A 20,986-nucleotide genomic window follows, 5' to 3' on the forward strand; every position below is an offset into this window, starting at 1 on the left:
ACATATGTTTCCGCTTCCATGAAATCATCAGTCATATCAAAAACATAAATAAATTTTCAGAATGTTCTCTTCATTCCTATTTTTTAAGTTTCATAACTTGTTACTCCGTTCTCACTTGCACATATCGTGTTAGTTGCAATTTGTGCATGCAGTGTTCTTTGTTATTGATTGCTTATCGTTTTTATTGTTTTAAATTTTAAACCCCCTCCAAAATGTCAGTGAACAGAATTATATATTTTTTTCGATACTGAAAATTTATTCTGGATTAACAGAAAGTCCAGGTAATGGGGTCTGGATCAACAAGGTTCTACTGTATATCATATTGTTATAATGCCTTCACAACAATTTGCATTACCTCAAATGACCAATGCTTCACCTGTGAAGAAGACTAATGTTTCTTATTCTCGGCGGATACCATCATCCAGACTGCACCATGTCCGTGTCAAGGCTTTTTGGCCTCTCATCGGTGGATGGTTGGGTGAGTGAGTACCCTGATGATTCAATAAGTGACAACCCAATTATGAAATGTAACTCCACAATATGAGAGATGTCAGGTGTGTGTGTGTGTGTGTGTGTGTGTGTGTGTGTGTGTGTGTGTGTGTGTGTGTGTGTGTGTGTGTGTGTGTGTGTGTGTGTGACAGTAAAGACTAAAACGGTTTTAGGGCTGAAAACCTCAGACTAAATATGCTGCGAGGCCAAAGTGTATAATCGGTGAGAGGTCAAAAAGCCTTGTAACGGTGCTGTCTGGGTGGTGGTATCTACCGAGAAAAGTAACAGTCTTCTCCACTGGCGAAGCATCACTTATTTGAGGTAGAGCAATATCAGGGCAACTCATTATGAAGGCATTTACAATATGAGATATAACAAAAACGATGTCATTTCATCTACTTCAATGATTTACTATAAACTAAAATGATGCTATGCACTAACTTGTTTGATTAATGAATTGTCCATAGTGTGAGGCTTTCAGCCCTAAAACCTTTTCAGTTAATGAAATTGATACTTATTTGAAAATGTACTAATATCACCAACCTTCTGTAACAATAAGTTGTAAAATGGCAGAATGTTTGCCCTCCTAGCCATTATGGCCATAAATGTGGTGAGTGAATTAAATAAATAAACAAAAATGCAATATCAAAAGCTAACTTAATATCATATTTCCTCTTGGCTCTTCTAATAGTAAGTTATGCCATTTGTGGATTGATGGACTTTAATTTTACAATTAATTTGAACAGCTGTATTAACCGATTATTGAAAGTATCTACAATATAGTACTCTATTTTTTATATTTTAGTTATTACTGGTGTTTTGAACATCCTTGTAATAAGAATTATCTAGTAATGTGATGGCAAACCATTGTTGAAAGAGTAATTTTTACCATTAGTTATCAAAAATAGCTTTTGTTCATGAGATTTGTATGTTAATTTGGCCAAATTAAAAGCTGTTAAATAGAATCAGTTTTGCAAATATCATATAAAGAGAGGAAGATCAGAGGTGACAATGCATTTTAAATTTTTTTTATACAAAATAACATAATAGAATAACATAATAACATAATAGAATGAGGCTCTAGCCCTAAATGCGCCTTAGTCATAATAGAATAATAAAATACTTTAAAATATAACAAGTAAAATATAATTTTAGTTTGGCAACCATCAACCTTTGGTGGTTGCTAACATTTCACCTTGAGTTAATGGTTTGCCACCATTACCCTATAATGTTGAACATTATGTATCTGATATAGAGTTAAATACAAAAATATATATTGTAGGCTGCTTGTCTTGACATGAGAAGACAAAAAGAGATGGAATTAGAGGTGATATCTGGAAACATCAGAGGCTGGGAAGGAGAGGTAAAAAATTTAATTTGAAAATCCCTATTTTTGAATCTATAATCATTGAATGCAAATTTAAAAAAAAATTAGCAGATAAACTAATATGTAATAATACAAGGTGTCCCAAAAGTCATTGCGTATTTTGGTGAATCATTGTAATTTTCAAATAAATTTCATTACGACAAGTATATTTATTCTTTTTTACATAAAACATAAGTATTTGTAATGTGTTAGAGATGTTATTATAATTTTTATTAATTTTTTAATGTTTTCTTTTCAGACCCATAATTCATGATGAACATTCAAGAGCAAATTTTTGTTGTGACGTCCCACATCAAAGGAATGAAGTTTTGTGAAACTATGGTATTTTCAGCATTTTCAAGGACGTTTCATAGTGTGTTCCATTAAGCTGTTATTTTGGATTTGATCGACAAGTTCTACCCACATTACTCATCGACATGGAAAATCTTCATGCAGGTCATGCAACAGTTGGACGTGGTAGGGCTTTTTCATCAGTGTCTGATGCAAAATTCTGTGAACTGATGTCTTTGGTAGATTCAGTCTTCGAGATCCCTCCCTAACTGATAATTTTTGGTCTTCTTCGAACATTTCTCAAATTCATTCAACACTTTCATATGCTGTCCTTGGGCACCTACATCTCTCCTCGTCATGCACAGACCTAGTTCTTTTAAACTTATTCACCAGTGCACGAATCGCATTGTCTGTAGGACCAGGACTATGAAAGCTCCTTAAATCTTTCCTAATTTCAGAAAACTTCATTCCTTTGATGTGGGATGTTACCACAAAAATTTGCTCTTGAACATTCATCATGAATTATGGTCTGAAAAGAAAACATTAAAAAATTAATAAAAATTATAAAAACATCTCTAACACATTACAAATACTTATGTTTTATGTAAAAAAGAATAAATATACTTGTAATGAAATTTATTTGAAAATCACAGTTTCACCAAAATACACAGTGACCTTTGAGACACCCTGTATTATAAGTTTATATTGTAATAAAATATGCCACACTTCATGTTTTGTTTGTTAGTTCTAGTAATATCTTTTCAGCCATCCATTTATGCCAATGAAAAATTTAACGCTCACATTACCAAATGTAAAGAAAAGCACTACATAGCAAAAAGCTGTAGAACAGCATACTGAAGACAGATTTTCATTATTGTCATTCTTTTTAAAATGTGCCTATATCCTCACTGTTCACCACACAAACAAGTAATATTGGCAGGTATGTATGCTGAGAATCTGGGCTGAAACTGTTTACAGTAAAAATTTCATGCATCCAACGTGAGCACTATATATTTATTATGTATTTGTAAAAGAATAAGAGAAGTTTACCTGAATATGATGCGTAAAACATTTCTGTATGATACTCTCCAGAAATTAAAATAAATAAAACATTAATGCAAAATGATTACAGTAAAAAAAAATAAATTGAACACAAAAATTAATTTTAAAAAGTTTAACGTAAATTTTAAAAAACAATTTTCCTTTCTAAATCATTAAAAAACAATTTTCCTTTCTAAATCATTAAAAAATCTTTTTTAAATTATTTTTTAATTGTTTTCAATTTATTTTTTTACTGTAATTATTTTGTGTTAATGTTTTATTTGTTTTAATTTCTGGAGAGTATCATACAGAAGTGTTCTGTGTATCACATTGAGGTTAACTTCTCTTTCACATTGAGGTTAACTTCTCTTATTCTTTTACAAATATTGAAATCAACATAGAATGTATTGAGCATCATAGCTCTGGTTTATACTATCAAATTTATTATGTATATATTCAGTGTCTATTATTCACATAGTTGTGGAATCGATAATTATGTTTATTTTCTGAGTTACCTATATAACTTTCATTAATTTATGTGTAAGTCACTTTATATATATATCAGATGTGAGCCCAACTGAGACAATGCCATGTTGTTGCTGTGTGGGCATTTGCTCAAGCGAGTGCTCACACAGCACTTTTATACAGCATCTTATTCTTGCAAATAAGACATTGTATAAAATAGAATTTTACTTGTATGTAGAGAAATTCTTGCAGTAGGTATCTGAAAGGAGCCTGACAGTTTTGCATAACCTGTTTTATTACATGTCATAATGCTTTGGCTGAATAACCTACCATTGCTGTAGCTTAAACTTTTACTCAAAAACAGTGTCTGTCTAGCGAGCTGGCCAGAGATTACCAGACAGACATGCAAGAATTGATAACAGATATTTGTTAAAGAAGAAGATAGTGAAGTGGTTCATTAAAGAGGTTACACTAATGTAAGATTTTGTTGATGTTCTAAGTAATTGTCAGGTTGTATAATTTGGATCTATGTGCATGTGCATACTAGTAAAGCTTGTGACCACAGTCAGTTTTTATATGCTGTTCTTTAAATTTTCTGGTGTATTTAGAAGGATTCTGATGTTGCCTAGGTAGAAGCAGTTCCTGATTTCCAGGAAGCCTTTCAGGGAAGAATTTACAATACAGTAACCATAGATAATAAAATTCATACCATAATACACACACAGTGGAAAATGGTCAGTTAAATAAGATTTGCTCCAGGTTAACTTAGATAAGTTGATTGAATAAATGTTTCTGTGCTTCATTGAATAACAAATTGCTGTTGTAAGGACTGTAAACACTTACTGAAGAAAAAATGTTAAATATAAAGCAAACTTGCAAGGAATTCATCCTAACTGCAAACTTTTGGGAAGTTCATTTCTTATTCTGGGGAGAGAGAGAGAGAGAGAGAGAGAGAGAGAGAGAGAGAGAGAGAGAGAGAGAGAATAGCATTTATACTTGGTATATTGCATGTTTTTTGAACTTTCACCTTACATCAGAGTTTGAGAGTGTTGGCTAATGAGGAAAACGTGTTCTTTGTAACTTGTATTTGCTATTTATCCAAATATAAAGCTCTTTGTTTTTTTTCTTAAATTGTCTGTGTGTCATACCCAAACAAACATTCAAGATATCATGACTACTTGTAAATTTAATTTCATATGCATGCACTTGCTGAGAATGCATTGCCTCTAGACCTGTGTCACAGGGTGACACAGGTCTAGAGGCAACATCATTAGGGTTGGAAACCTAAATTCTCTTTGGCATGACTTAGGATAGTAACGTTCAGGCATTTCATAGTACAATGGTTTTGCCACTTGTCACTCATTTGTAAAGTTCTGGGTTTTATTTCTATTAATGACTGGAGGAATCTAAAGTCCCCTTCAATCAAGGCTAAATTTACCTGATTTGAGGCAGAGGAAGTCAGGTTTTTCAACTCAGACAACATACAAAAATCAGCCTCTGATCACATACTTGTACAGGCAAAATACGGAGGAGCACAATATGGCCTAGTCTCTGATGCACCTAAAAACCGAGAACAAGAAACATTTGAAGTTTTTATTAAATTTTGACTACTACAGAAAATACAAGGAGGAAGGTTTTTCCAAAGACCACACACAGATACAGGAGGGACAAATGAAGAAGAAACATTAGTTTGGTGAGTTTGGAATTGAACTGTGGATGAATGTTAATTAGTTGATGCACATGTTTAGACAGCTTTGGAAGGAAGAAGTTGAATTACAGATGCTAATTCAGAACAACAGTACCTATGGAAATTTTTTTATAAAAAACGTGTAGCAAAAATTTAATACCTATATGATGATAGGGTGTGGAATGAGTTTCTAATAACACAATCATTAATTATCCTAACTTCTCTCTCTTTTCAATACTTTTGAGAAGTAGAGAGAGAGAGAGAGAGAGAGAGAGAGATCCAGTGGGAACAGGATTTGTATAATAGAGTTGAACTTTAGCAGTTGTCAGGAAGAAAAGCAATGCCAAAAACTAAGGAAAAGCTAAGTTTTTTTTTTTTTTTTTTTAGATGCAGAGGAAAAAAATATTTCTGAAAAACTTATGCCAAGAAAGGTTAGGACTGTAGTAACGATGAGCATTTTTGAATAGAAATCTGAGTTTTATAGATGAACAGCAGATTAGGGTTTAAAACTATTGAACCTAACTAAATCCCTACCCCCTTCCACACACTTTGAGATCAACATTTAAGAAACAGGTGGTGAGTAATTGAGAAGTTACGGCTGTTTGCATCGAATGAAAAGCGGAATGGAGGATACTGCCATTAGCAAACCTATAGATACAATTTCTGTTTAGTAGGACAAAATTAATACACAAGAAGAAAGCAGTAGATATATATATCTACTGCCTTGGGAGGTGCATTATGGCCACAGAAGCTGATGCACCAACAACTACCAAAAAAAAAAAAATATATATATATATATATATAATTTTATGTTTAACTTCATTAGATATTAATCACATCTTTAATACCATTACAGACCCCCAGGACTACACATTCTAACTGAATCTCCTGTTCCGTATACACCCTAATACCATTATAGAAAATAAATACCAGAAAATCGAAATAGTTTAAACAATCAAATTATAATATTCAAGCACGTATAATGTCTAATTACCACAGGGCAATAGCATTAACGTTGCAAATGATAAATTGAAAATAATCATTTAGATACTTTTAATAATTATTAAAACACAATATATATATATAAATGAATATTAAATGGTAACACCTTAAAAGAAATGTTTAAAAAAGTTACATAGGATAAAGAGGTATTCAGTTGATGAAATGGTTTCGGTGAATGAAAGATTAATAAATCAGGTATGACAGATGCACCAAAAAGTGCAAAGCAGCATTAAGGATGCAAGGTTATATAAAAGTTTGTATTAATATATTGAATAAAGTATGCAAAAAAGGGTGAGGAAAGTTGAAAAAGAAGTGTAGTAGATTTGTGAAAGGTGAAAGAATGTTAATATCCTAAAGGTTATGATGAATTAAGAAAATTATGGGAGAACGGAGTAACAAATTATGAAGCTTTAAAAATAGGAATGAAGAGAAGATTCTGAAAATTATTTTTTTTATATGATTGAAGATTCCATAGAAGTGTAAACACATTTTACCATAATAACCCACAGAATTCCAGCTGTCGGTATTATTGCAAATTCAATAAGATCAGTTTATGATAGATTTCACTAACACAAAGCCCAATAAACAGGTGACTGCTAATTGTATTTATTGTTTTATGGTTGTGACCTCCAGAAATCTGACCGAACTATGTGGTACGGTCAGAGACAATCATAGGGTAATCTTCAGTGCTGTGGTCTCCTGCCCTGATTAAACGGCATTTTGTCCCAATTAAGTGAAGTGAACCCTGGCTATTTTCTTGATTGGGTTCTGTTTTTTAAGATTTGCCCCAAATAAACGGCTGCCCCGATTAACCAGTGGCCCAAATAACCGGAATCCACTGTACTAATAAAATAAAAAAAAATAATAAAATAAAATTTAAAAAAAAAAATTATAGTAGTATAACTGTCATCAGATATGGGGGGGGGAACATATTTAGAAAATGGTCGAATATAGGTAAGGCAAATATGCTTAATCTGATATCAGCTGAAATAAATATTGATATTGATACATGATCAGGTATGCATCTCACATTTCTTGTTGAAACAAAGGTATTGAGTTGAGCATGTTCGCTATGGCAGAAGATTTACAAAGATCATCAATTTTATGCATACTTTATTCAATATATTAATACAAACTTATATATATAAGTTATATATATATATATATATATATATATATATATATATATATATATATATATATATATATATATATATATAAAACCTTGTGGGTGTACTCCAACATTAAGAAGTCAGAAGACGGAAAGCTGTCTACCAACATATGTAATGAGGAGCCAGAGAGCAAGGTGACTGTTACAGAATTGTAATAAATCTGAAGACAAACTATGGGATGGGAACTTGGTTAGAAGACCCCTGTGCTAAGCCTGACTAAAAGCATTAGATATGCTATGATTAACTGCTTGAGTTTGTGAAAATTATATGTGAATGAGTAACACAATTTGAGATATCACCAGCAGATTTGCATTGACAAAATACATATCCACTAATCAAAGGTATCAAGGCTGAAAAAAATATGAACAGATTTTTATGCTGAAGGAAGAAAAACTAGCAGAATAAGAGACTACACAAAAGTGATATAAAATTGGATCTAACTCCAGAGCAAGTCATGAAATTCTACCAGCTTCTGGGAACTTAAAGATTGTTTTGGATTCTCCTAATACTTTTTGTTGAAACGAAGGTATTGAGTTGAGCATGTTCACTATGGCAGAAGATTTACAAAGATTATCAATTCAAGAGTCAAAATAAAATGCAGTAATCCAGTCATGTTAGCTTTCCCCCATATACAGGTGTGCAAACAATTTAATTATCAAGATATCAGAGACATATGGATGAACAGAAGTTGAGGCTAATGATTTTGGCAAGAGACTAGGAAGCTTGACTATTATGTGGACAAAATACAAGTTTTCTGTGGTTGGACTTTTCAAAATTAAGTTGGTTTATTGCTGTTAAATTTAATCATAGGCAGAAAATAAGGCTGTAGATTTATATACAAAGTAATTGTGATAAACTTTATTTTTATTTTGAATAATCTGAGCAAGTGTAATAATTAAGAGGTGTAAAACAGTATTCCAACCATGGGAAACAGGACAGAAAATCTTGCAGCTCATTCCGTTTTGCATTGTCAAATGATACAAAGCTGCAAGGCAGAGAGAGAGAGAGAGAGAGAATCTATTTGAAAAGAGATCATCACCAAGTTGTGGGCTCCAAGCACTAGTATTAGTCTTCCTTTTTTTTTTTTTTTTTCTTTTTTGTTAGTTGTTGGCGCATCAGCTTCTGTGGCCATAATGCACCTCCCAAAGTTTTTGCATTTACTCTGATCCAAACCCGAGGCGGGATTCAAACCCACAACCTTTGGGTTGCTAGGCAGACCCTTTACCCACATGGCTAGCCCGGTTGGCCTAGTATTAGTAATGGCAAATGATATAAGAAAACAAGCTTATACAGCATTAACAAAAAAAACTTCTGCCTGTTTAGTGTGACTGATATCTCTGTGCATAAATTGTGATTAGTTAGTGATTACAATTTTTTTTTTTTTTTTTTATTTCTGATTCTTATTAAATCTCCTTATTTGTTAACAACTCATCTTTCAAATATGTGAAGAGAGGAAAAAAGGAACACTACCTTTCTTAATTTTTTTTAAAACTAATGGTTATTAATCTTTGCTTGGCCACACTGGCACTATTCTTACCTTCCCATAGCAGGCCTAGTAACCAGGGTGAAGATTATCCATGGCGAAAAGAGTAATCCTTTAGGCCATCAGTATAGTAGCTTGTATTTTGTCCATATATATATATATATCCATATAGAAGCTGAACTACTATTGACACTGTCATATATCCTGCATTAGGACCTTGAGACTGGATATCAAAACCACACAACGTGATTTCAGCCACCCAAAAAGATTAGAGAGAGAGAAATACAAAAATCATGACATGCCAACTTATAGTCAAGCTATCGCCATTCTGATTGAGAAAATGTGTGAAGTCTGTTGCTAGGTTCCTGAAAATGTTGAAATGCCTCCAGTCTGGTAACCTAACTGAAAAATCAAAACAGTCTGAACAGCTATTAAAGTTGTTAATGAAGGTGACCTTTAATGGAATAACAGTATCAGTCACTCACCATAATAACCTAATCACCTCCAAAGGTGTTAGAACTGAATGGGCCCTGCTTACTATGACTGAAGAGGAAATAACCAAAGAACTTAGCAAACAAAAGGTGATTCATGAAACATTAATTATGATCAAAAAAGATGACACCATCATTCCAACCAGATCCATCAGCCTGACATTTAGCACTCTCATTCTCCCATTTGCAGTTAGAGAGCTAGTTGTTAAACTGCAAGATTCAGTTTATTCTGAATCCCATTTAAGTACCAGAAATACTCTCCTTGTGAACAGGAGAGACTGTTTTTATGGGAATGGGATACATTTAAATAGAATCCTTACTGATAACATCCTTACTGTTTCTTGGGCAACACACACTTAAGAGGACATAAACTTAAATTGAAGATGGATGGCTGCAGGATAGGTGTGCAAAAATTGCTTTCAGCCAGAAAATTCTTTATTGTTGCAATGAACAACCATATGGTTTATGCAAGTGGGTAGTTTCAGTAAATTTAAGTAAGAATTAGAAAATTATTCAAGGTGATGGACTGATGAGTTGGGTAGTGTTTTTTTTTTTTTTTTTTTTTCTGATGCTGTATAAGTTTGTCTTCTTGCATCATTTGCCACTACTAGTACTGCATATCATCACTCCCAGGTGATGTGCTCAGATGTTGTATTCCCCATTTGTGGTTCTAATGAGCATATTCAAGGAGACTGTGCAATTTAAACTCCCATCAGTTGAAAAAAACTCAAAAATAAAAAATCAAGCATAAAGTCATATCACACAGGTTCTATTAAGTATGCTTAACCTCTTTTACCATTATCACTTGAACATGTTGCTTAGCTGCAATACAGTCAGATGTGTCAATTGAACCAAACATTTCTTTCACTAACTGGGCCAAAGCTATACTTAACAACCTTTAAAAGGAAACACGTGGCAAATGAAAATAGAACCCCAGTCAGTAAGCCAACTAATGAAATGATAAAACTAAAATTGTTGAAGTCTGGAAGAAAGTGCATTGACACACTGGCAGAATAGAAATTGATGTTCACTCAGATTATGATGACATGGTGCTAGAATTGCATGCAAACGATACCTTGGAAACGGGATGCCCAACTTTTCCCAAAAAGGACAAATTAAAGAGGAAGACCAGCAGATGCCTGCTACTCACACAAAACAATCAGATCAGTCTTTCTCAGTGAAACCCAAACATTGAATAAATTCATGCAATAAAAATGCCTTATGGGAGACATTTCTATTGCCTCAAGTTTCTCTCCCAGATTCCCAAATCATACTTGTACTGGTGAGATAAGGGTTCTAAGACTACTGCTCATAAGAAGTAGTGAATCTGGTCAAATCTATCATATTGCTTAGAATTTGTGGCAGTTTTTATTGCAATAGGAATATCAGTAAACTTTGCATTTATAATCCACCATCTCTACCATATTATCATTGCTCCCAAACTGAACTTGATAATTTTATCGCAGCATTCCTGCCTTCTGTCTGTTTAACTGGTGGTTTCAATGGTTTTCTTCCATTGTAAGGATCTTTCTCCATGGATACAAGATGCCAACTAATTGAGATGTTCCTTGATAACCATAATGAATGATCAATTCCACAGTGACCATTTCCTGGTTATATATTCAATTCAGACACAGGTTGTCTCATGTCTTACAGGACAGTGCTTGGAATTTTAACAAAATATTGGAATAAATACTCCACTTGGGTCGTCCTCAACAAACACTTCATTACACTACTAGTTGTATGTTATCTGCAGCTCTGGAGACTAAACATGGGTTCCACCACTTCAAGCCTCCAATAAGCAAAGTGGTGGTATTGCACCGGTTGATATTTCTATTCCAAAATATCACCTGTGCAATCATTATACCTAAACCAGTGGTGAGATGGAGATTCCCACAAAGCCAAGATAGGAAAAAAAAAAAAAAACTTTACTTTGAATTCAAAATTCTTCTGAATTGTTTCTGTGAGCCTATGTAAGCCACGGGGTATGAAGGTAAGGTGGATAAGATTTGGATACAAAAACTGTAATGCAGGAGCTGCTTTTATGATATATGGAGAGCAGTCTATAACAAAAGTGCAGACAAATATTATTTTAGTAGAATGGTGCACAGGTATATCAAGAAATGGAAATTGGTGAAATAATGAGCACTTCAATCTGTGTGGAGTGTAACCTGCCTTTAATTTCTTAAAGAATTACAGATTATTCTCAGATGTTTGGTGTTACTTCCTGCACCACTTCTCTCCTGTACCACTCCATCAGTAACTGTTAAGACAGCATTACGGGTAAATTATGGTGACTTTGTTTACATAGAGTTGTTAATTTGATTACAAATTTCTCACTTGTTGAAATTTAGTCTTTAGTAATTATATGTGTAGTAGATCCTGAGTTAGTCAACAAATAGCTATTAGTAAACATCATAAAGATTAATTTTAGCAGTTTAAATAATTTAAATTAGTAAATAATTTAGTTAAGATTAAATTTAATAAAATTAAACTTAAGTAAATAAATAGCTGATTCCATCAGCCTCGCATACCAGGATGGTGGTTTACAATTAATTATATTTATATGTTATAATTAATTGTAAACCACCATCCTGGTATGCGAGGCTAAAAATCTCTATACTGTCTCTCAAACTAACTAAGTTTGTACAGATAGAGATTTGGATGTTGTAAAATTAGATATACAGGTGACTCCCGCTTAATGCTGATAATTCGTTCCATGAAAACAGAGCACTAAGTGAATCCGCACTAAACGAGTGCTGCATTCCCATAAGGTAACATATGTATTTGTGAGTTGCGATCGGTGCCATAGGATATTTCCTAATCAATAATAAACGGTAATGAAAAGATGCACAAATGTCGGTCAAAAATATTTAATATTCAAATATTTGTACATATAAAATATTTATTCTGCATTACATACGTATATAATTATGTGGTAACTACTTACGTATCAAAATTAAACTTAAAATTCCAATTAAAATCATGAATTTAATTGATCTAAATTGATTTAATTTAATTAATGAATTCAATCATGAAAAATGTGTCGATTTTGGGTTGAACTTTGGCCCTCTTCCAAATAATCTAAAGCAGGTATTAATTTTAAATCCCCCACAGCGTTACCACCCAACAATAAAGTCAACCGATTCTTCGCCGCTTTGAAACCTGGCATGTTTTTTCTTCTTTCAATATGAAACTTCTTTTAGGCATTCCTTTCCACAAAAGTCCTGCTTCATCTATGTTAAAAACTTGTTGAGAAGTATTACACATAATATATCCCTCTTCAATAATTTTAAAAGTTCTTTTTTGAAAGTTTTGGCTCCTTCTGCGCTTGCGGCTTCTCCCTGGATTTTAAATCTGTTCAACTAGCCCTTACTAGTTTTAAATGGTTCCATTTTTTTTTTTTTTTTTTGGGTGAGTTTTCTTCAAATCATATTGGCTAATCTCTCTCTCTCTCTCTTTTTTTTAATAATATTTAACTTAACTGAATTCTGCATTGGATATTATCTTCAATAAAATTAGTTAGTCTTTCCATATCAATCCTAATAGCTGGCCTATCCCCAGTTGCTTGCAGTGGAACAGCTATCTTTCCCGCTGCTAAAATTAATTCTTTATTTTATTTTTTTTAAAATTGTTCTTACAGTTAAACTTACAAGTCCTAAATTATGGCACACATCCGCTTGTCTTTGACCGGAATCGATTCTCTTCAAAACGTCTAATTTAATTTTCAAATTCAGTCTTTTTCTTACATTTATAGTCTTCGTACTGCACCTAGGCGTTGTTGCTTTTTCATTCCTATCGGTCATTATTAGCTCTTCGAAAATGTAACTGCGTTGGTTGCATTAATTATGATACAATGTTCAAGTAAACTGTCTGTTATGCACAATGTCTAATACTGTACTGAGTGATGACTAGACTTCGGATAAATGCATATAAGGCAAATATTACAAGCAATATACTTGATCATTTTTTAAAATGTTGATCTTGGAACTATGTAACAAGTCACTGTACTGCAATTAAATTAGCGTGCGAGAAAATTTCACTGAGCGTGGGAAAATTTCTCTAGTCGGCATGGGAAACATTTTAATTCTGTTTTAATATTCATTTTCAAGCTATCGACTCCATTAAATGAAATGATTTCGTTAAATATGCCAAAAATACAATTTGTAAAAGAGCGTTATAGTGATCTGTGACAGCGTTATAGTCAGATACGGGTTATAATATAAGAACAGCGTTATAGCGAATCAGCGTAAAGCGAACCACGTTATAATGGGGGCCTGCTGTATCTGTTTGGCAGCTAATCTTTATGGGTATCTTAATTTGTGTGGGTGGGTTCAAGATTACATTAGGAGGGTTGTTTCTTCAAGGCATAATTGTTATGGTTTCTATTTTTGTTTTAATTTTAATTTTTCATCTGTTCTAATACTCTGCTCTTGAAAATATTCATTTAGTTAATGTCTGTCTTCATTCCTTTGTTTTAATTAAAATGAGATGACTAGTAAAATAACAAGACCGTGTGCACTGCCACTATGCACAAGCACCACCACCTGTGAAACAAAGGCACAGAAGTTGATCTTGTATCTTTCCCTAGTTGTCTGCCAAGTCATGTTCCAACACGCTCATTTGCTTTGCAGTGAGAAGGGTTTTCATTACCTTGTGTTTTTGCAGTTTGTGAGAAAAATGACAGACGAAAGAATCGAACAAAGAATCGACCTAAAGTTTTAAACAAAACTAAAGAAAAAAAACTGAAAGTTATGAGGTGTTGCTGAAGTGCACTTGACTGGCTAAGATGTTGCCGAGTTCTGTGTTATTTATTGGGGTAGGGGTGATACAAAGTTGCCATTTTTTTGCCAGAAGAGCAAAAATCAACCTGGCTAACAAAGTTGGTCTCTGTCACCACAGACCTGATATTTCTTTTTCAACAATTAGAGTAATGTGATGTCTGTAGCAGACATTCTCTATTGAATTGTGTTAAGCCAAGCAATTTACCTTCAGCTTTATGTAATAAAGACTTTGCTTGATTTTGTTCTCTGCAACAACAGAACTGCATCCATGTGTCATCATTAATGTTAACATGTATATGTGTTTAAAATTGTATGTATGTATAAATAGGTGTGGCTATTAAATAACAATACTACACACGCAGCCACTACACACCAAGTGCCATTTGGGAAACAGGCACAGCAGTTGATCTTGTACTTTGCCCTAGTTATCTGTCAAGTCATGTTGCAACATGCTCATTCGCTTTGCCGTGAGATAGGTTTTCATTACCTTGTGTTTTTGCAGTTTGCGAGAAAAATGACAGACAAAAGAATCAAACAACAAATCAACCTCAAATTTTTAACAAAACCAAAGAAACACCAGCTGAAAATTATAAGTTATATGAAGTTTATGGGGAAAGATACTATTCCAAGAGCCCAATGGTTTGAATGGCAAAAAATTTTTAGAAGTAAGAATTTGGTTGATGACTATGCTATCTGGTATCCATGAAAACTGATGAAAATATGGATTGGCTAAGAACATTGATTAGAAGTGATTATTGTTTAATCATTAGAATGGTTGCATCAGAACTCAGTATGGACAAAAACAGTTAGACAAATTTTAACTGAAAAGTATGTGCCAAGATGTGCCAAAATTTTTGAATGAAGATCAAAGAATGAGAATTTTGTGAAGATTTTTTGATAAAAATTGAAGATCCAGTCTTTCTGAATATTGTAATTACTTGCAGTGAAAGTGGCTGTTCCAGTATGACCCAGTACTAAAAGATAGTCAATGCAATGGAAGACAAAACAATCTCCCAGACCAAAAAAAAAAATTAAAAGCAAGATCATGAAATTTTTATGGCTAAATATGTCCCACAAAATCAGTGTCTCAAACAAACATATTACTACATTGAAGTTCTAACAAGGCTGAATGATAAAATTCAAAGGAAGGGACCTGAAAAATAGATCCAAAAAACAAATCCATGTGTATGCACCCTTCTTGCCAAACCCGGCCTCCTGTGAATTTTTTCTCTTTCCAACCTGAAAAGTGTACTTATGGGAATCCATTTTCACTCCATTGAAGGCATTCAGAAAAAAATACTTGGGTGTTAAAAGTACTTACAGAAGATGACCACCAAAAACGTTACTGTGCTTGAAAGAAACATATGGAACAATGTATGCAAGCCGAAGGGAATTATTTTGAAGGGGATGACTTGTAAGACAAAATATTTCATTATGTTTATTCTTGCAACAGTCACATTATTTAATAGCCACACCTTGTATTCTTGGTTATACCAATAATGTAGGATTCTCTTTTTACAGTCGGAATTTCTCTATACTCCTCAGTGGTTAGAACAGAGGCCTTTTTGATATCCCATTGGTAATCCTTGCACCATATGTGTAATGCAGGATCCAATTGTGTTATCAAGCCATGGGCTATGTCATATACACCGATGAGCCAAAACATTATGACCAGCGAGTCATTATGCAAATCAAAGCAACTGCAGGTGAACTACGGAGCGTGTGTGGGTCGGGACACGGTATAAAAAACACCTGATACTGAGCTCCGTTAATCAGTGTTACTCTTCTTCTTCAGATGGGAAAGGCAGCAGACTTAAGTGAGTTTGACAAAGACCAAATTGTAATGGCCATACGACTGGGTCAGAGCATATCCGAAATGGCACAGCTGGTGGGATGCTAACGGTCAACTGTGGTTAGTACCTACCAAAAGTGGTCCGAGGAGGGGGAACCCACGAAGCACCCGTGAGGTGGTGGACGACCACGGCTCATCAATGCTCGAGGTGAGCGAAGACTCTCCCGGATGGTACATGGCAACAGAAGGGCGACTGTGGAGCAACTAGCCGGTAATTGGGATGCTGGTGACGGTAGTAATGTGTCACAATACAGAGTACATCGAACCCTCCTGAAAATGTGGCTGCATAGCATCAGGCCGATCTGAGTGCCCATGCTAACCACGGTTCACTGGTGAACGCACCTACAATGGGCACGCAAGCATCGAAACTCGACCTTGAGTGATTGGAAGATCATCTGGTCCAGTGAATCACGTTTCCTGTTGCACCACTTGGACGGCTGGGTACATATACATCGTTTACCCGGGGAAGTGATGGCGCCTGGATGCACTGTGGGACGAAAACAAGCCGGTGGGGGCGGTGTCATGCTTTGGGTGACATTCTGCTGGGATACTCTGGGTCCAGTCATCCCTGTGCCAGGCCCTCTGACATCTACCACCATGTAGACATGTATAATCTCTTATGTAAGATGGCACCTGAACGTCAGTTCATCTCCTCCTTTGTACACTGTGATGATTACAGAAAGCACTGTAAAAGGCCAGCAATGTAATATTATGTTCGTGCAGTGTGTGTGTTATTGTGTTGCATATCATAATTGGCTTGTTTCTAATTCTTCAGTTTCATTTTCTGCCTACACCAAAGCTCTCAACAATTGTAAAGCAGTTATTAATCAGTCCAAACTAGAGTTTGAACAGGCTAAGAGTAGAAAACTTGCTTCTTGCCCTAATGGTAGCCGAGCATTCTGGTCTCTTGCCAAAGCTATTGGCCGCAACTTTTGCCCATCTCTGCTCCCACCTCTGTCCAAACCAGATGGTTCTGTTGTCACTTCAGCCAAGGATAAAGCTGACCTGCTAGCATCCCATTTTTCTTCCAGCTCATGTATTAATGATCTTGGTAAAACACCTCCCACCATTCCTAACACGCTCCATTCAATGCCTCCTGTGGTCTTCCGTCAAAAGGATATCAGAAGGATTTTGATGAATCTTGATGCTAAGAAAGCTCCAGGTCCTGATGGTATTTCTCCACTTGTTCTCAAAACCTGTGCTCCTGAACATACTCCTATTCTTTGCCGCCTTTTTTCACTTTCTTATTCCAAAGATGTTTTTCCCTCTGCTTGGAAATTTGCTCATATCCAGCCAGTTCCTAAAAAGGGTGACAAATCCCTCCCATCCAATTATCGTCCCATTGCAGTTACTTCTACTCTTTCTAAAGTAATGGAGAAATCAATTAACCTCCAACTCTTAAACTACCTTGAAACCTTCCATCTGATCAACGATCGCCAGTATGGATTCCATCAGTGTCGATCCACTGGTGATATTCTGACGTATGTTACCTATTTATGGGCTAATTCAATGGAAAGGTTCGGTGAAACACAAGTAGTTGCTCTTGACATCTCAAAGGCTTTTGATCGTGTTTGGCATAAAGGTCTTCTAAACAAGCTTCCATTTTATGGTGTGCCAACTATTTTTAGTAATTGGTTATCCAGTTTTCTCTCTGATCGCTCACTGAGGGTGATGGTAGATGGCTCTGTCTTCTAACTTCTCCACTAATGCCGGTGTCCCCCAAGGTTCAGTTCTTTCCCCCACTCTTTTCCTCTTGTATATTAATGACCTTCTTCCATTGACTGGAAATCCTATCCATAGTTTTGCCGATGATAGTACATTGCATTCCACTTTCCATTTTGAGAAACCTTGTCCTGCTCAATTAGCTTCAATTTTTCGAAAATTTGCTACCAATTCCTTAAATGCCGATCTTCAGCTAATTCTCCAGTGGGGCAAAGACAACTTAGTTGATTTCAACCCTTCTAAAACTCGGTCTTGTCTTATATCTCGCAAAAAGGATTCTTCTGCTCCTATGCTTATCTTTAGTGACACTTCGATTTCTAGACAGAATATATCTCTTTTGGGGATTACACTGACTTCTTATCTCTCTTGGCACAAGCACATTACAAATATTGCTTCCTCTGCATCTAAAAAACTTGGTTTTCTCTTTCGCTCTCGGTGTTACTTTTCTTCCAAACAGCTGCTCACTCTGTATAAATCGCAAATCCGCCCTGCCATGGAATATTGTTCCCACAACTGGGGTGGTGCCCCCAAAACCTCTCTCAGGCTTCTTGATTCCATTCAGAAGAGGGTAGTTAGGTTAATTAATAATTCATCTCTAACAGAGTCTCTCCACTCGCTTTCTCATAGACGTACTGTTTCTGCTGCATGCCTCTTCTACAGATACTTCCATGGGCACTGTTCTTCTGAACTGGCTTCTATAATTCCCACTCTCTCTTTCAAAACAGTCCGAACATGTGCCGCCACCAGCCAACATCCATTTACTGTCCAACTTCAAAATCATAGAATCAACTTTTCGTCTTCCTTGTTTAATCATTCAACTGCCGTTTTCTGGAACAACCTTCCTTCATACATATTTCCTGAAAATTACAATCTACAGAAGTTCAAGTCCAATGTCAACAAATATCTTCTTTCGTCTTCTCAACCTCCAACCCCCCAAGCACGGTACTAAGTACTATAGGTTTTAATACCTCTCGTGTTTGGGGTTCAAATAAAAAAAAAAATTGTTTCCGGCCATTTTGTCACCAGGTAGGTGATCACCTGGAAAGCCTGCCCAGTGTCCTACACCACAGGGAGGTAGGCCATAACTACGCATGTATCGCGGCCGCCCTCCGAACCCTCTGGTTTACCAGCTCTTACTGCCCTAATATCAGAGCAGGAAAAAAAAAAAAAAATATATATATATATATATATATTTTTTTTTTTCTTTTTCTTTTTTTTTTTTTTTTTTCCCCGCCACACAACATCGCTTTGCCATAAATGTGTAAGCAGGTATGGTTGGTGACTGCTGAGTCGGCCCATACCTGTTACCATTCCGCATGAACTCCGCTAAATATCGGAGACACCCTGTATATATAAATATACAGGGTGTCTCAAAAAGATTGGTATAAACGTTTAGGGGAGGTAGGTAACATCTAAAGTAATCTGAATCGCATAGGAACCCATAACCAGAAACGTCACCGTAAGACGGTACACGGCGCTGTTCATCAAGAAATTTTCCCTCTTGTTCATCAGTGGCGCCTCCGTAGCCAGGTGGGAAGGAGCAGCAGTGCGTAGCACACGCTTCTTGATTAGACCGGGGTTCAAGCCCGTCTCCACCAAATACGGAGGATGAGGAAAGGTCAGGGAGTGACCTTTCCTCATCCTCCGCATTTCCGGGAAATGACGTCGCATTTCCCGGAGCAATATGGCCTTAGTTGCTAATGCTCCTAAAAACCAAATAACAAACTAACATCTTGTTCATTAGCACAAGAGGGAAAATTTCTGGTTTACTCATTCAAGCAGTAGTCGCCACACGAAGAGCAAGCATCGATATATGAACTGTGAGCTGGCAGACATGTACCTAGTGTATAGATTAGCAGAGGGCCCACACGGGGTGCGCCCCCATGCGGCAAGGTACCTTCGTAGCCAGATGGGAAGGAGCAGCAATGCATAGCACATGCTTCTTGATTAGACCGGGGTTCAAGCCTGTCACCACCAAATACGGAGGATGCGGGAATGTCAAGGGAATGACCACCGCATATTCCCGGAGCAATATGGCCTTAGTTGCTAATGCTCCTAAAAACCAAATAACAAACAAATCCCATGCGGTACAACATCGCCTTCACAATAAATGTGTGGGCAGGTATGGTTGGTGACTGCTTAGTCGGCCCATAACTCTTAGCATCCCGCATAAACTCTGCTAAATATCTTGAACAAGTTCCACCAGGGATACCAGGCACCTCCGTAGCCAGGTGGGAAGGAGCAGCAGTGCGTAGCACATGCTTCTTGATTAGACTGGGGTTTGAGCCCATCACCACCAAGTACGGAGGATGCGGAAAAGTCAGGAAAGGACCACCGCATATCCCGGAGCAATATGGCCTTAGTTGCTAATGCTCCTAAAAATCAAATAACAAACCAGGGTTACTTGACGATGTTCCAGCAAATGTGAGACGCAACAATTCATTTCAACATGACGGGGCGCCTGCCCATTTTGGAAGGAGTGTTCGTGACCATTTGAACAGGTGTTTTGGGCATTGATAGATTGGCCATGGTGGACCCATTGCCTGGTCCCCCACGCTCACCTGATTTATCGAGCCTTGATTTCTTTCTGTGGGGTTCCTAAAATCTATCATGTATGAATCGCCTGTGGAGACAGAAATGGATCTCGTGGCGAGACTCGTCTGTGCTGCTGCTACTTTCAAAGGAACTCCAGGTGTGTTTGACCGTGTCCGACAATCCATGCTGCGTCGCTGTCACGCATGCATCACGTCTCATGGTGGAACCTTCAAGCATCTGTTGTAACATCATGAAATGCATCCATCTTGTACTCCATTGTTAATATTATGTCAAATAAATGTTTGCCAATAATTACTGTCTTGTGTTATTTCTGCTTCTTGTGTTTCTGCTACTACTTTTCCATGACGTTTCCGGTTATGGATTCCTATGCGATTCACATTCCTTTAGATGTCACCTACCTCCCCTAAATGTTTGTACCAATATTTTTGAGACACCCTGTATATAAAAAAAAAAAAATATATATACACATACACATATATATATATTTAAGTAATAAAAACTAGATAATAAAATCCTGTCCCTCGGGCAGTCCAAACCCAGGGTACCAGCTAAAATAAATAAGTAAGTAAATATGAAAAAAAAAAG

The 20,986-nt window shown here is 35.9% G+C and overlaps 1 protein-coding gene across 1 annotated transcript in view; it reads left to right on the plus strand.

Annotated features, from left to right (window-relative positions):
* Nucleotides 1–20,986, plus strand: part of LOC150084187 (rho guanine nucleotide exchange factor 7-like) — a 276,673-nt gene that overhangs the window by 128,240 nt on the left and 127,447 nt on the right. The window contains exon 10 of the mRNA XM_090376150.1: nt 1,772–1,852. Within this exon, the coding sequence (XP_090232276.1) occupies nt 1,772–1,852 (81 nt within the window). The remainder of the gene's footprint in view (nt 1–1,771; nt 1,853–20,986) is intronic.

The sequence above is a fragment of the Mastigoproctus giganteus genome, chromosome 6 (assembly GCF_048544385.1).
Source record: "Mastigoproctus giganteus isolate SK-2022 chromosome 6, ASM4854438v1, whole genome shotgun sequence".
NCBI classification, from domain to species: domain Eukaryota; kingdom Metazoa; phylum Arthropoda; class Arachnida; order Uropygi; family Thelyphonidae; genus Mastigoproctus; species Mastigoproctus giganteus.